Source organism: Peromyscus californicus, unplaced genomic scaffold, assembly GCF_007827085.1.
Source record: "Peromyscus californicus insignis strain IS unplaced genomic scaffold, ASM782708v3 Scaffold_14__1_contigs__length_90479793_seg_2, whole genome shotgun sequence".
Classification (NCBI taxonomy): domain Eukaryota; kingdom Metazoa; phylum Chordata; class Mammalia; order Rodentia; family Cricetidae; genus Peromyscus; species Peromyscus californicus.
In genome coordinates, this window is record NW_026294436.1 from 13,520,592 (window position 1) to 13,535,332 (window position 14,741).

Here is a 14,741-nt window from a genome sequence, read left to right on the forward strand (position 1 = left end):
TGGGTAGGAGTAAAAGACTTGGGTCAAAAATAAGGCAGAGAGTCGCTGCGCCTGAGGAAGACCAACGCTGCCCATCTTGTTTCCACAGCTAACTGGGCATGCTCAGACACACACATAACTTATACACCACACACCTACACACACACACACACACACACACACACACACACACACACACACACACCACATATACCACACGCACATACGCACACATCTATCTATGCTTGGTTTTCTTCTCAGCCCAGGTTCACTCTCTTAGCCCTCCTGAATGAATCCACCTTCCACACTGGCCCCAGGGTGGTACCCCGGGGCACCTGTCCCTCTGACTTCCAGATGGACTCAGCCAATGGCAGAAGTGGGAAGATGAGTGCTGACACTCTGATCTGCTGCTAGGGGCACCCCAGGCACTGGTCCCTCCACGTGAGGTGGTGTGTACCGCCTCAAGCCTCAGGCCACTGGGGCGGCACAGTTATTGCCGGGATGGCGATGGCTTCTATTCAATGCAGGGGCCTGTGGTTCCTGATGGCTTCCCACCCTCCCTGCCTGCCACCTCCTCTTTTCCCTCCTGTCACCTGACCTGAGTGTCCCATGTTTCCCTCCCAACCGACAGAACACTGACAAAACCACCAGTGTGACCCCGAGACTGGAGAGTTTCCTCAGATCCTGCTAAAGGATGAGAAATATCTCACGCATGTATCTCCCTCCCTCCCTCTTCCCCTTCTTCATCCCTTATCTCTTTCTCCTCATCCTCCCTCCCTTCCTTCCCTCTCTCTTTCTCCTCCTCTGCATCCCCCTCTTTCTCCCCCCTCTTGCTCTCCCTCTCTCCCTTCCTGCTTCTTTCTCTTTCTCCCCATCTCTGCTTCCCTCCCTCCCTCCTTGTTCACCAAGCAGGCTCCAGGGCCCATCCTGTCTGGCCCAGAAGATCCTCGACAGCCCCTTGCTACCCCAGGGCCTGCCCTGTCCACATCACCGCCTCCCATGCTCACAGAGCCAGCTGGGACACCACGGGAGGAAAACAGAGTGACAGCAGGAGCTTCATCCCAGGGCGACTCGCTGATGTCTGCGAGCACTTCTGTGCCACAACGGTGCCTACTCACACTGGGTTCCTGCCAGGCCTCTGAGCTATTCTCCCTCCAAAGATGGCAGGCCTCCGACAAAAGCTTCCCTTATAAAAAAGCCAACAGCCCCCAAGCTCCTCACAGCGCCAGCTCTGACAGATGGATCCCAGAATTCACCAGACCAAATGATTTTATTTCCCTCAACACAGCCATGTGCGTAAAGCAGTCTGTGAATTAACTGCATTAGGAAATCTACCAGGTTGAAGACAGCCACTTAAAACCAAGGACCGGAGAGGTGCCGAAAGGCAGAAGGTGGGAGAACCTCGGAGGCACCTTCAGAAGTGGACAATTATGATCCATTAAGCCTCATTAAGGAATGGAAATTTATGAGGAGGAAACATCTGGAATGACCTAGAATGTAAAGGAACCGGGAGAAACTTCCATTGGGGCTCATAGAAGGAATCCCGGACCAAAGAGAACTGTAAAACTGGTCCACGGGAAGGAGACTCGCTCTGCGCATCTGGCGTTAACTAGAATGTTCAAATATGATGCCCCTGGATGGGCTCTCGAAATAATCATTGAAATTGGGCTGGAGATGAGGGCTGTGGACAAAACTGGCAGAGAGCTCATGAATACTGGCTAAGCGGGGCCAAGGCAGTATAACCTGGGACCCCTGTGGGTGTTTCATAAACATTAACGGATGATAAACGACAGTACGGGAAGGGAAGTTAGGATGTAACAGCTGAGGTCCTGAAGGTGACACTGACACACGTAGAGCTGGTACACCTCCCACAGATGAGGCATTGCGAGTGAAGAACCCCAATAATACAGCCGTGCGATGCATCAAGAGACAGGAGAGGAGGGCGTCGGACAAAGAATGAACAGTGCTGGCCAGAGGGGAGAGCGGAAACGTGGGAAAACCGTTCAGGGTGACAGTCGAGCTTATCTATGGCCTAGAAACTTCCACGGCACAAACCAAGCACATCAGAGGCAGCTTTTAAAGGCTCTGTGGCTTTCCCAGTAAACTTTTGCTACAGGGAGTGCAGGAACACCACAGATTAAATTCAGGCCGGTATGGTAAAGAGAAATGCGAGAGACCTTCTCTTTGTGCTAAGAACTTCTTATCAAGAAAAGCAGAAAGGTAACTTCTTTCTCATTTCTGAGAAAGAAAGAGAGGGAGCGAGTGAGAGGGGTGGGGTGGGGTGGGGTGGGGTGGGGGGGTGTGCACAGATGCTTGCAGAGGCCATATGTCAGCCTCAAGTGTCATCCCTCAGGATATGTCCACCTGACTTTTTTTTTTTTTTTTTTTTTTTTTTTTGGTTTTTCGAGACAGGGTTTCTCTGCGCCTTTCCTGGAGCTCACCCTGTAGCCCAGGCTGGCCTCGAACTCACAGAGATCCGCCTGCCTCTGCCTCCCAAGTTCTGGGCTTAAAGGCGTGCGCCACCACCCGCCCGGCCCACCTGACTTTTGAGATAGGGTCTCTCATTGGCCTGGAACTCGCTGATTAGGATACGCTGGTCAGCCAGTGAGCCCCAGGAATCCACCTGCCTCTACCTCCCGAGGGCTGGGGTTACAAATCTGTGCCACTGTGCCTGGCTCTTTTACTTGGGCTCTCCACACTGAACTCAGGCCCGTAGGCTCGTGTGGTAAGCACTTGACCAACGATGCCTTCTGAGCTCCGAAAATGCTGTTGTTTGGCCTGCTGTGTGCATCCGGCTAGGACTGTGACCTCTGAATACACTAAACTGTTACACAAATTAGCAGAAATCCCGCTTTGCATTTCTCGGCCCTCTCGTGCTCTGGCGCTTCACCCACCAGGTCTCAATTCCTGTGACCACAGATGAAGAAAAGGCACACAGGAAGAGAGTCTCACTGCTGGTATTCAGGACATCAGAAAACAATCCTATGGGATGAGCACCCTGGAAATGAGGATGTAGGAGGCACATCCTGAAAACAGGCCTCAGGAGGAACACTCCAAAACAATAGGTGGGAAGAATACCCTGAAAACAAGCACTCCGGAAGGATGCCCCAGAGCCTGGGGGGTTTGAAGATCTGCTCCCAAAGAGACTGATCAATACGCTACCTGTTGTTATGGACAAAGCACTGGAGAGCCTGCCATGAAAATGGTACAGGGCTGCCATAGGGAAATGCAAGAAACTCAGTTGCCATGGAAACTCGGAGGCTCTGATAATGCCGGTTATTGAAAGATGGTGAGACACCAGGAAGATGACAAGCAGATCTCAGTGCCATAAGGAAACAAGGAGCATGCCAAGCAAACATCTCCACCCACTTGTCCTTATTCCTGCTGAGGAAGCAGGATAATCCCCCACCTCATCAATAACACAGCATCTGCACACGCTTTCAAAACATGTCTAGTTTCTATTTTGATTTACTGATCTCAGAGACTCCAAGGATGCAGAGAACCACAATATCTGATACTGACAGGCAGCACTCACTGCTCTAGCTAAATACAGTTGATGATGGAGGTCAGGGACTAAAGGGTGTCTGTCCCATGTCCCCAGAAGGAAAGTGGTCCACGGACAGATGCTCTGAGAAGGACTCAGTGCAGTCAAACTACCACACCATTCTTGAGTCACAGATGCCCTGGAGAATTTTATGATACCATATGGATTTTTCCCATAAAAATGTACAAATACACATTAATATAAAGTATTTCAGCCAATTCAAAGACTTGGGAGTCATTGGCAGCCAGTGAACTGCCTGATGAACTCCAAGCCAGTAAGAGACTTTGTCTCAAAAGCAAAATGGATGATTCCTAGGGGATGCTGCTACTACTGTCCACTGGCCTCTACACACACACACATACACACACACACACACACACACACACACACACACACACATACACACACATTCACACATTCACATGTACACAATGCACCTGCATACAGGAATGTGTGTACACACACACATGCACACAGAACATACATGGCAGCAGCATCCTTGCATGAGAATAAGTAGTATGTCATCTTCTCTTTCCAACCATCGCAAACAGCAACAGCATCTCTCTATACCCAGGATCCCGTGCTAATGTTTCTGGAGATCATGGACAGATAGCTGCCCATGGACAAGCTCAAACCCACGTTCATCATGCTAGGCATACTCCATGTGTAAGGCTTTAGGAGCACAAACGTGGACAGGCCATGGCCTGTGTCCTCTAAGAAGTTATTCTTTAGCTCCCTCAGGGGTGATCTGCTCCTAGGGGCAGGGACAGCTGGTCATGTCTGGAGGCTGATTTGGTAACCACAACCAGAAGAGATGTTATGAGCATCTGATAAGCAAAAGGCTGGTGTTTTACTAAACATCCCATAAGGCAAAGGGCACGCTTACCACCCAAAAAACTATTGGGTCTATAGTATTAATGCTGTCAAGGTTTGAGAAATGGTGCATGTGGCCATCAGTTAAATCAAATGACTAAGATCCCTTCAAGAAGGGCATTTTCTGGGGCTAGACATATTGATAAGCTGGTAGAGTATCTTCCTAGCACACATAAAACCCTGGATTCCATCCCTAGCACTGTATATAAACCAGGCACATACCTGTAAACCCAGCACTTGAGGATGGAAGCAGAATCAGAAACACAAAGTCATTCTACATAGTGACTGTTCTAGCTTCATTCAGCTGCTGTGATAAAACATTCTAACCAAAGGCAATTTAGGGGGGGAGAGGGTTCGCGCCAACTTAAAAATTTACAGTCTATCATTGAAGGACCTCAGGGAAGGAACTCAAGCAAGAACTTGAAGCAGAAACCAGGGAGGAACACTGCTTACTAGCTAGATCACTCAGGCTTATGCTAACCTAGCTGTGCCCTTTTACATCAAATAATAATCAAGACAACCCCCTACAAACGCGCCCACAAGTTAACCTGAGCTGGGCAATCCTTCAAATGAGACTCCCTTCTCAGGTGACTCTAGGCTGTGTCAAGTGGATAGTTAAAGATAATTAGACAGCAAGTTTGAGGCTAGCCTGGCCTGCGTAAGGCGCTGCCTCAAGAACAGTGGATGAGGGCATTTTCATGGGAGCCTTTGAAGATGTAGTTATTGTGTCAGTCTGCTGAGAGGAACAGAAGGGGAAGCCTTTTTCAGAGAAAGCCTAAACCACGATGAAGGAAAACCCTCCTGCGAGCCACCAAGGGCTAGTGGTGAGTTAAACAATAGTGTTCCCTCTGGAAGTGGTAAATTCTGCTGGTTCTCCTCTCCCTCCCCCAGTCAGCAGTCCAGCCAAAAGTCTACTTAGTTCTCAAATAGGATTATCAGGCTAGAACCCTGCTGAACCTTGCCAGGAAAGACAGCTACCTATGAGCTGGGTATGCTCCACCTCTCCCCAGTTACTCCCCTCTGGGCAATAATTCCTCAAGTAAATGCATGCATTTTTCTAAAAGGGGGCTTGGTTCTAAGGGAGTCTCTCTGTGCCACTTCCCTGCCAGAAAGAGCTTTAGAGTAAGCAGAGCCAGACCCAAACTGAAATTTCAGCTCCATCACTCACCAGTTCCATGACTTCAAGGAAGTTGAGGCATGCACCAAGCTGCAGATTTCTCATTTGTAAACTAGAGGTAGCTAGAATTCTTACCTTAAAGAGTTGTTGTATTAGCCAACTATTTCCATATAAAGCTTGGAGTGGAGATCTGGCATGTATTAAACTTCAATAAATTTCTGCTACTATTACTAAGGGAGGGAAACCATTGTGGTCTAACCTCAATGTGTGATTTGCCAAGCAAACACACAGAGCTGCCAGCTAAGGTAGTTCTGGTATTAGACTCCACCCACCCCCACTGCTGACAGGCCTGTGCCTGCGGACCTTCTGATCTCCACTCCCTGTCCTCTGCATTGCTGTTACTGTAAGTCTCAAGCTCTCTATCCTTCTTGGGTTCTGTTCTAGACCCTTCAAGACTTCTAGCAAGTAGTTGTCCTAAGTGCACCCTCCTAGTCCTCCATCTTCTGACTTCTGGCCTTTGCCCCACATCTACCCCCAGCACCTGGACAACCTGTACTGACAGAAGGCAGGTGGGTGCAGTTCTACATTTTCAGGGCCTGGTGTACACAATGGGGAACAAGATGTCCTGCTTCAAACCAGGCATAAAGAGAGGACCAGCTAACACCAGAGGTAACCCTTAGACCTGAACATGTGCTTTTGTGTACACACACACACACACACACACACACACACACACACACACACACACACTCTTAAACAACAAGAAGATTGCTATTGAAATGTGCACTGGTTCTTAAAAAAATAAAAAAAAGGAGCATTCAGGGGCTGGAGAAATGACTCAGTTGTTAAAAGCACTTGCCACTCTCTTAGAGGACCCACATTCCATTTCTAACACCCACATCAGGATGCTCCCAACTGGCTGTAACTCCAGCTCCAGGGATCTGACAACCTCTTCCAGCCTCTATGGGCATTATACTCATGTACTCAAAGTCCTACACAGACATCCATGCAGCACATACCAATTTAAAAAATACATCTAAAAACCAAAACCCAGTCTTCTCTTCCACTGGATGCTACTGTGACTCCAAGTGTCAAATGTCCAGGCACTTGGGAAGGAGCCTCACAAATCAAAAAGCACAGCATGAAGCCAGGCTTGGCCTGATCAAAAGGCATCCTGCAGAGGGCTGAGAAGTGTCTGGACAAAAAGAGGCTTCGCATTCTGAGGAGGTTTTGTTATCACCAAAAAGACTGCTGCGCATATCTGGCTGCCTGCTGCAGTCCTGCAAATGTCCCCACCTGCCTTCCTGTCCAGGCCTTATTCCCCACTTGGGAACCTACATTTTTTTTCATTTCCCTGTCACTTAATGTCACTTTATTCTTATAGAGGGTCATTTATGAAGTAAAATCATCAACATCAAAGACTAAAGTTTGTGACTGTGGACATGTGTGAGATCTCCCTCTACCCACTTCTCCCTTTCCCTCACATACATATTCACAGTTATATATACACACACACACAAGTATACACATACCACACACACTTCAAAACCCCTCTGTGCCTAGTCCTTCAAGCTGACACTAAGGGACATAAACTGTTTTTTCTTCTTTGTTTTTCTTTATATGTACGGTGCGTTTCTTCATTCCATGGTTCCTCCAGCCTAAAAAAAAAAAATACTTAAAATCCATTGCAAGAGAGGTATAATTTCTGCCTCAACACTTCGTGATTTGACTAAGTAAAATAAAAGGGTACTAAAGTTAATAGCACCTTATTCGTAGGGTCCCTGAGGAAACTTCTCCTGCGACGTCTAAATGAAGGAATCACCGCTAGGTCCCCTAACTCAGACATTTTGTTCATAATGGTGATGGCACTGGAGTCTTGAGCTGTAAAGACCCCATGTTTCCTTGTCACCCACCTAGTTTCCCCAAGGGACATCTCTTCCTGGGCTAACATTTAGTGAAAGATAAAGAACAGATGAGAAATGGAGACCTGTGTGTGCTCTTGGCCTGGTGTTACTCCCCTGGTTTAGGAAACTTTAGGAAAAGCAGGTAACTTCTCTGTGTCTTAACTATTTCTTCTACTAGGCAAAAGACTAGCTAACACATCCCTAGTTTACCATTCTGTGATTCCAGAGTTTTATAGGACTGGGGAGACGGCTCAGTTGGTTTGACTTGCAAGCCTGAGGACCTGAGTTCCTTTGCCAGAATGCATGTAGGGAGAAAAACAAACAAACAAACAAAAAGAACCAGGCTCCTCAGAACAAGTTTACAATCAATCCCCATGCTGGGGTGGCAAAGGTAGGCAGACCCCTGGGACTTGTTGGGCAGCCAGTGTAACCTACTTGGTGAATTCCAGGCCAGTGAGAGGCCTTGTCTCGAAACACAGAGGGGAGCCAGCAAGACAGCACATTTGGTAAAGTGCTTGGTGCAGCACCAGCTGGAGGACCTGAGCCTGATCCCCAGAACCCACGCAACAAGCTGTCACTAGTGGTGCATGCCTGTGACCCCAGAGCTGGGGGAGGTGGACAGGTGGACCTCTAGGGCTTGCTGGCCAGCCAGACTCATCTGTTTAAAGGAAGTCCAGGCCAATGAGAGACATGTCTCAAAAATCAGGGTGGTTGCCAACACAATAGCTCAGTGAATAAAGGCACCAAACGTGCCACCAAGCCTGGTGACCTGAGTTTGATCCTCAATACCCACATAACAGAAGGAGAGGACTGACTCCAGAAAATTGTCCCCTACCTCCACATACATGCCTTGCCATGTGAATATGTGCACACGCACAAAATAAATAACTATACATATCTTCCTGTTTAGCAACAGCATCCACGGAATTCCGCTCTTCTGGTTCACATTCTGAATTGACCAAAGGCCTTTTATTAAGGACTGGTACTATCAAGTATTGAGAACTGATAGCTTGGCATGTTTGCCTTTACAGGATAGTTGCATATTAGTTGAGAATGGAAGCATAAACAGGTGGCTCTGGGGACCAATCAACCAGGATGCTATTTCTGGATTCAAAGAATCCTTTTTTGAACTGTTCCCATCATACCATATGGCTGTTGCTGTCTCTGTCTCTGCCTAAGCCAAGGCAGACAGACCAGACTGGCATGTCAATGCTCATGAAGATTTTCTCCTGCAACAGAGGCTGAGAAAACATCCCTGTATCACTAGTCTTCCCAGAAGTTGAAAAGGGAATGGACACACACCTCATTTACCCATTTCCCATGCAGCTATCACAAGACCTAGTGTCTGAGGTGTGGTTGCATCCACAGAAAAGAACACTTAAAACATTACCAATGACCATAGCCTCTAAGAGCATGCTGGTCAAAGATAGGCCCACAGGTTCTGGGTCACATGGAACAATTTGACATGAGCATGCTTTGCAAATCCTCTTCTCAGCACCCAGGACCTCACTCACGAAAAGCTTTAAAGAGAAGTGGCCGTGATCACAGGAAAAATAACAAAGTCTGTAGATTTAAAAAACAAACCAAAACTGGACTCAGCAGTTGGAGAGGCATGACTGATAAAGCAGTTCGTCAACTGTGTGGGGTGGGAGAGGTGAACATAAATATTCAGGTGTGTGTGCATATGTATATGTATATGTATATGATGTATATGTATATGTATACAAGTGTAGGTCAGCAGGGAATCTTGGTGTCACTCCTCAGGTACCACTGTCCACCTCGGTTTTTGAGGAAGAGTCACTCACAAGCCTGGAACTGACTAATTAAGCTAGGCCAGCTGTCCAAACAGCCTTGGAGGTCACAGGTCTCCACTTCCCAGCACTGCCGTCATACCTGGCTTTTTTTTAAACATGTGTACTTGGAACAGAATTCGGGTGTTCAGGATCCTTAACCCCCAGTAGATGTTTTACCAGCCATGCTCCATGTACCTGTCTCCAGGCTGGTTGTTATGAGCACAGCACATTCCTGTTACTCACACAAAAGAGGGGACCAAAAGAAATCTATATTTCCCTAATGAGCAAACTGTGCTAGGCTACTGCCTTCATCCGATTTCTTGCTGTGTTCACATACACCACGAAACAGAAGAGGTGACTTACCTATGTCGATCTAGAGCCTGTGGAAAAGAAGCCTAGCTTCTGAGCACAGTGACTTAACCTGTCTCTTTGAGCTAACCAGATTCTCACACTCAAAGGAAATCCCAACCAGGCTGTTCAGAATGATGTCCACTGGGCCAGCAAGAGGGTTCCATTGGTTAAAAAGTGCTTGCCAAGCAACCCTAACAACATGGAGCCCATATACCAAGCAAGATATGGTGTGCTCATCTGAAATTCCAGGACTGCTACAGCAAGATGGGATGTGGAGACGGGAGAACCACTGGGAAGTTCCAGGACCAGCTAGCCCAGAGTACGCAGCACAGCAGCCCAAACGAGAGAGACTTTGCCTCAATTAGGTCGAAGGCAAACTCCTGAAAACAGTTCTCTGATCTGCACATGAATTTGCCACAATCACACACACACACACACACACACACACGTATATCATATGCACACATGCTAAACACAGTTTCTAAAAAGAATAATGTCCACCAGAGTGAGAACTCTCAGAAAGAAATGTTATGTGGAATGGAACGAGTCTACAGCCCAGAAGCTCTCAGCCACTTTCTTGGCTTTTCAACATTCAAGTTGTTTGGAAGTTTTGTTCAGTTTATGTCCACAGTTAACTACATGAAGGAGCAGCTACACACAGGCCTGGCATTTGGACCCGAGGCACAGGCACATTTTTGTATAGGCTAATGTCTATTTCAGCCAGAATTAATGTAATTATATGTACTGTTGACAGATTATGACATTCACCTATTAAGACACTGTACAAACATTCCAATAATTTGCTGGCTTTTGAGTTTGTGAAAAATAAATGAGCCCAAATCCCAACGGATGCTGCTAATGTGGTAAATGGAATTAGGGTTTTAGGAGCTGGGCGTTCAGGAAATAACAGTCAAAGAATAACGTATTTGAAGCCAAAACACATACAGTGGTCAGTGAATATTAGCACTTACCACAAGACTGCTGTCCAGAGAGAGTCTTTTGCTAAAGTCCCTTTTACACAGCTGCCTCTTCCCTTCCATGGGTGAGTGATGTATTTTCCTTTGCAATTTATAAGAATCCCTCGTCTGTCTCCACGGCCACTGCAAAAAGTGAACATGTGTTTTGTGATCAAGCACAGTGTTTAAACTTTTCATTTTGCAACGTTCCTCCCAGAAACTAGGGCCAAAAAAGTACCCAGACCCAAACAGTAAGTCTAGACCTCGACCTCTCGGCTCACAGGACTTCTCTCGGTGGCACACACTTGAGTCATCTTTCTGGAGGGGCTTGTATGTTTCATAGGTTGTGCCTGCAGAGTCAAGGAATGGACTGGCATGTTAAATCAGCAGACTGTGGCCAAGAGCAAATGGTCTGCATCACACCACACTTGTCCCATACCTGTCCTCTTTCCACTGCCAGAAAAAATTCTATTTCTATGCACACAGGTGCTGTCTGCAAATCCCATGAGCTCAAACCCAGAAAAACCACACTCCATAACCAAGAATTACTGAGCCTTAGGCCCAACAAGGAGAACCCCAAACTCGTACATTATTGTCAATATTAATTGTCAAAATGTCATGTAAGGAGCTGGAGAGATGGCTCAGTGATCCAGAGCTCCTACTGCTCTTGTAGTATTGGATTGGAAAATCAGTTCCCAGCACCCATATCTGGCAGCTTACAACCACATGTAACTTTTACTCCATGGGATCTGATGCCCTCTTCTGGCCCCCATGAGCAACTGCACTCATATGCAAAGACCACCACACAGACATATCATTTTCAAATTAAAATAAGTCTTTAAAAACATCATTTAAAATTTTTGAGCATTAGAAGATCCATTCTTTTTTAGGAAGACAGGGTTGGTGAACTGTGGACAATGTCATCACAGTCTGTGACTATTTACAGAACACTGCTTTTAACACACAGCTCACCAGGAACTGCACTGATGTTGCTGGTTCCAGAATGAGTAAGAATTTTGCTTAATAAAAGTCCACCACATGTATGAAGTTCCAAGTTTCATCAATTGTAAAAGACAAAAAAAAAAAAACAAAAAAACCAGGAATGTGCCTTGGTCAGTGACTTCACCATGCTATAGTGTCCCCTCGGCCATGAGTATCCAGCACAAGGTTGAGTCTATGGGTTACTTTTTAAAAAGGAAATGGGAGGTTTTGAGAGAATGGAAGATGACCTAGGAGAGTTAAGGGAAGGAATGGCAGGTAAATATAATCAAAATGTATTGTATGCACATGTAAAATTCTCAAAAAATTAATACAATTTTTATACTTTAAAAAAGAAATGGATTTGAGCCTAGGCTTCCTTACCCTTTGGCCACATGGCCGTGGAGAAGTCATGTGGCCTCTTTGCAAGTCCTTTATTTTTTTCTCAACTGCTGAAGTTGTTTAACTATGGGAATGGAACAATGTGTGTGGGAATTGTTCAATAGTAGATTCTAACTTACATGTGAATTATAAATATCCACAGGTAACCTTAACCATTACTGAATAAAACTCAGCATACCTTTGGTGATTCCAAAAATAGTTGAAAATACAGAAATTGCCTGTTATCCTCCAAAACAAGCTAGCCACGTGGGCTGACACAGAACGACTGGACAAAAAGCTATGCAAATCAGTCTTTCGTTTGTTTATTCTTTGACAGTTTCACACACATATGTAACCAATTGTGGTTATTTTCTCCCCTCCTCCCGTCTCATCCCCCTCCCTCTCCCACTGAATCTCCTCTTCCTGAGGCATCTTCTTCCTACTTTCTAGTGTGTGTGTGTGTGTGTGTGTGTGTGTGTGTGTGTGTGTGTGTGTGTGTGACTGAGTTGCTCTCATGATTTAGTGGAGTTATCTATTAGCGCATGGGTACCTTACCAGTGACTATACCACTGAAGAAAACACCACCTCCTATGCCAGCAACAAATAACTGCCTATAGCTGCTCAGGACAGGGCGGGGCCTCATGAGCCCCTCCCATCCACGGTGGAACACAGAAGGGCCCAATTTCCTTCAGGCACAAGTGTAAAACTGAAAAGAATATGTGCCCCCACTCTCAATTATTGGGAATCTAGCCTATGTCAAACACCATTTGATCTTATAGCCACATGTGACCTTGTTTCTGGTTTCCTCCATCACAAACGTTGACACAGATGGGCTCTAGGCAGAGCCTACCCAAAGCTCATCCACTCTGGTGAATGAATGGACTTCCTCTCCAGCTCTGGATTCTTGGTCCACTTTGGTCATTCCAGGTCTCCCATTTGTGAACAGCAACCCTAAGACACCCTAGGACACTGAAAACTTTGCATCTGTCTACCTCGAATTAAGGAGAAAATTCATGAGTCTGAACATCTACCTGATGGTTGTCTATAACTGTCAACTTGAGATAAGCTAGAACCATCTAGAAAGAGAATCTCAAAAACAGGCGCTCTGCCTTGGGTTGGCCTGTAACCTATGAGTATGCTGTGGTGGGTTGTCTTAATTACGTTAATTAGTGTGCAATTATTGAGAGCAGTGTGGAAGGCGTTGTTCCATAGGCAGGTAGTCCTGAACAGTTCAAGAGTAGAGAAACAAAGCTGTGTACAAGCTAAGGGAGCATGCGCGCAGTGCGTTCATTTCTCTTTCCTCTTGACTAAGGATGTCAACCCCCACCATGGTGACTGTCCTGCAGTGATGGACTGTAACCTGGAAGGGCGAGCTAAAACAAACCCTATCTACCTCAAGTTGCTTACTGTCAGGGTATTTTTCTCCCCAGCAACACCAGTGAAAGTAAAACAGCCTATATCCTGCCAATAGGCCTTTACAGTCCCCCCAAAACCCCTAAGTGAATTCTGATGAGCCCGCTTGTATCTTAACTCGCACTCCATCCTGCCTGATCTCCACCCCACCTCCCCGCTCCCAACTCTGGTGCTGGGCCTGTCTTACTTTCAACAGAAGATTTTCACAGAAAATACGTTGGTAAGGATTCCCTTTCTCTCCTGATTTTCATAGAAAATTCATCACCTTTAATACTCAAGATAGTCTCTTACACATAATAACTTCTAAATGTATGTGTATTTGGCAAGGGGTACAATAGTCAAAAAACAGAGGCCAGACAGTGTTTCAAATACAGATGTTTGATACTAGTTCTACCACAATAGAAGAAAGTATGTGTCAACTGATACTGCTTGGGAACCTGCCTTCCATACTTCCACCTAGTCACGTGGCAGCCCACTCTTTGTCTCACTGACTGTAGTCATGGTAGCTGAGACTAGCCTGTATAAGAGTAGCTATGACACGGAGAGACAGCTGGGGATGCCAACTTCCCCCTTTCTCAAATGCATGCTTTCCTAATTTTTAATCCCCCCAAACACAACAGGCCATCATTTCACAATGAGCATGTATATTCTGAGTGCTTACTACATAGAATGCCCAGTCCCTAGATGTTGAAGACATAGGCATGTGTAAGAAGGACTAGCTATGGGCATGTGGCTCTTCTGGTAAAGTGCTGACCATGCAAGCATGAAGACCTGAGTTGGTTCCCCCAGAACCCACATAAAAACTAAGAGCAATATTATGCCTATAATTCTAGTGCTAGGGAGGCAGAGATAGAGGGATGTCTGTGGCTCACTGAATATCTAGTCTTTTCCGGGTTTGTGAGTTTCAGATTCAGTGAGAGACTCTATTTCCAAAACTGAGATAGAGGAAGACATTGTGCATTGTAACTCTGGCATCTCTATACAAACATACATATAAACACACACACACACACACACACACACACACACACACACACACACACACACGTTCATACACTCCTTGCTATTAGTAATTAGGTGTCTGGGATACAACCTTGAGTCACATAGACCAACACAGAACCTTTTTATATAGGATGGCTAGAGTAAGAAGCAGCTATGCAAAAGGATGTAGACCATTCCAGGCAGAGGGATCCTGAGAAGGGGCTAAAAAAAAGCTGTGTGCCTGGAGGAAGATTCAGTTCTTGAGAACCAAATAGCTACAAAGGGAGTGCCTACCAAAAGTGTCATAGCCATCAACTACAAGCTCTCATACTAAATACAAAGGGCACACCGGCTTTCAATTTCCACTTCTTACTAGTTAATAACACTCAACAAATTCTTTAATATATTTAATTCTCAGTGGTTGACCTCTAAATCACCACTAGTAAAAAAAAAAAAATCTCTATTAATAAG

The 14,741-nt window shown here is 46.0% G+C and overlaps 1 protein-coding gene across 7 annotated transcripts in view; it reads right to left on the reverse strand.

Moving 5' to 3' along the window:
* Nckap5 (NCK associated protein 5) overlaps window positions 1-14,741 on the reverse strand; it is a 926,583-nt gene that overhangs the window by 788,127 nt on the left and 123,715 nt on the right. For all 7 annotated transcript variants that reach the window (XM_052736785.1, XM_052736787.1, XM_052736784.1 and 4 more), the window contains exon 2: window positions 10,533-10,661. In XM_052736785.1, the coding sequence (XP_052592745.1) occupies window positions 10,533-10,601 (69 nt within the window). In that variant the 5' untranslated portion in view covers window positions 10,602-10,661. The remainder of the gene's footprint in view (window positions 1-10,532; window positions 10,662-14,741) is intronic.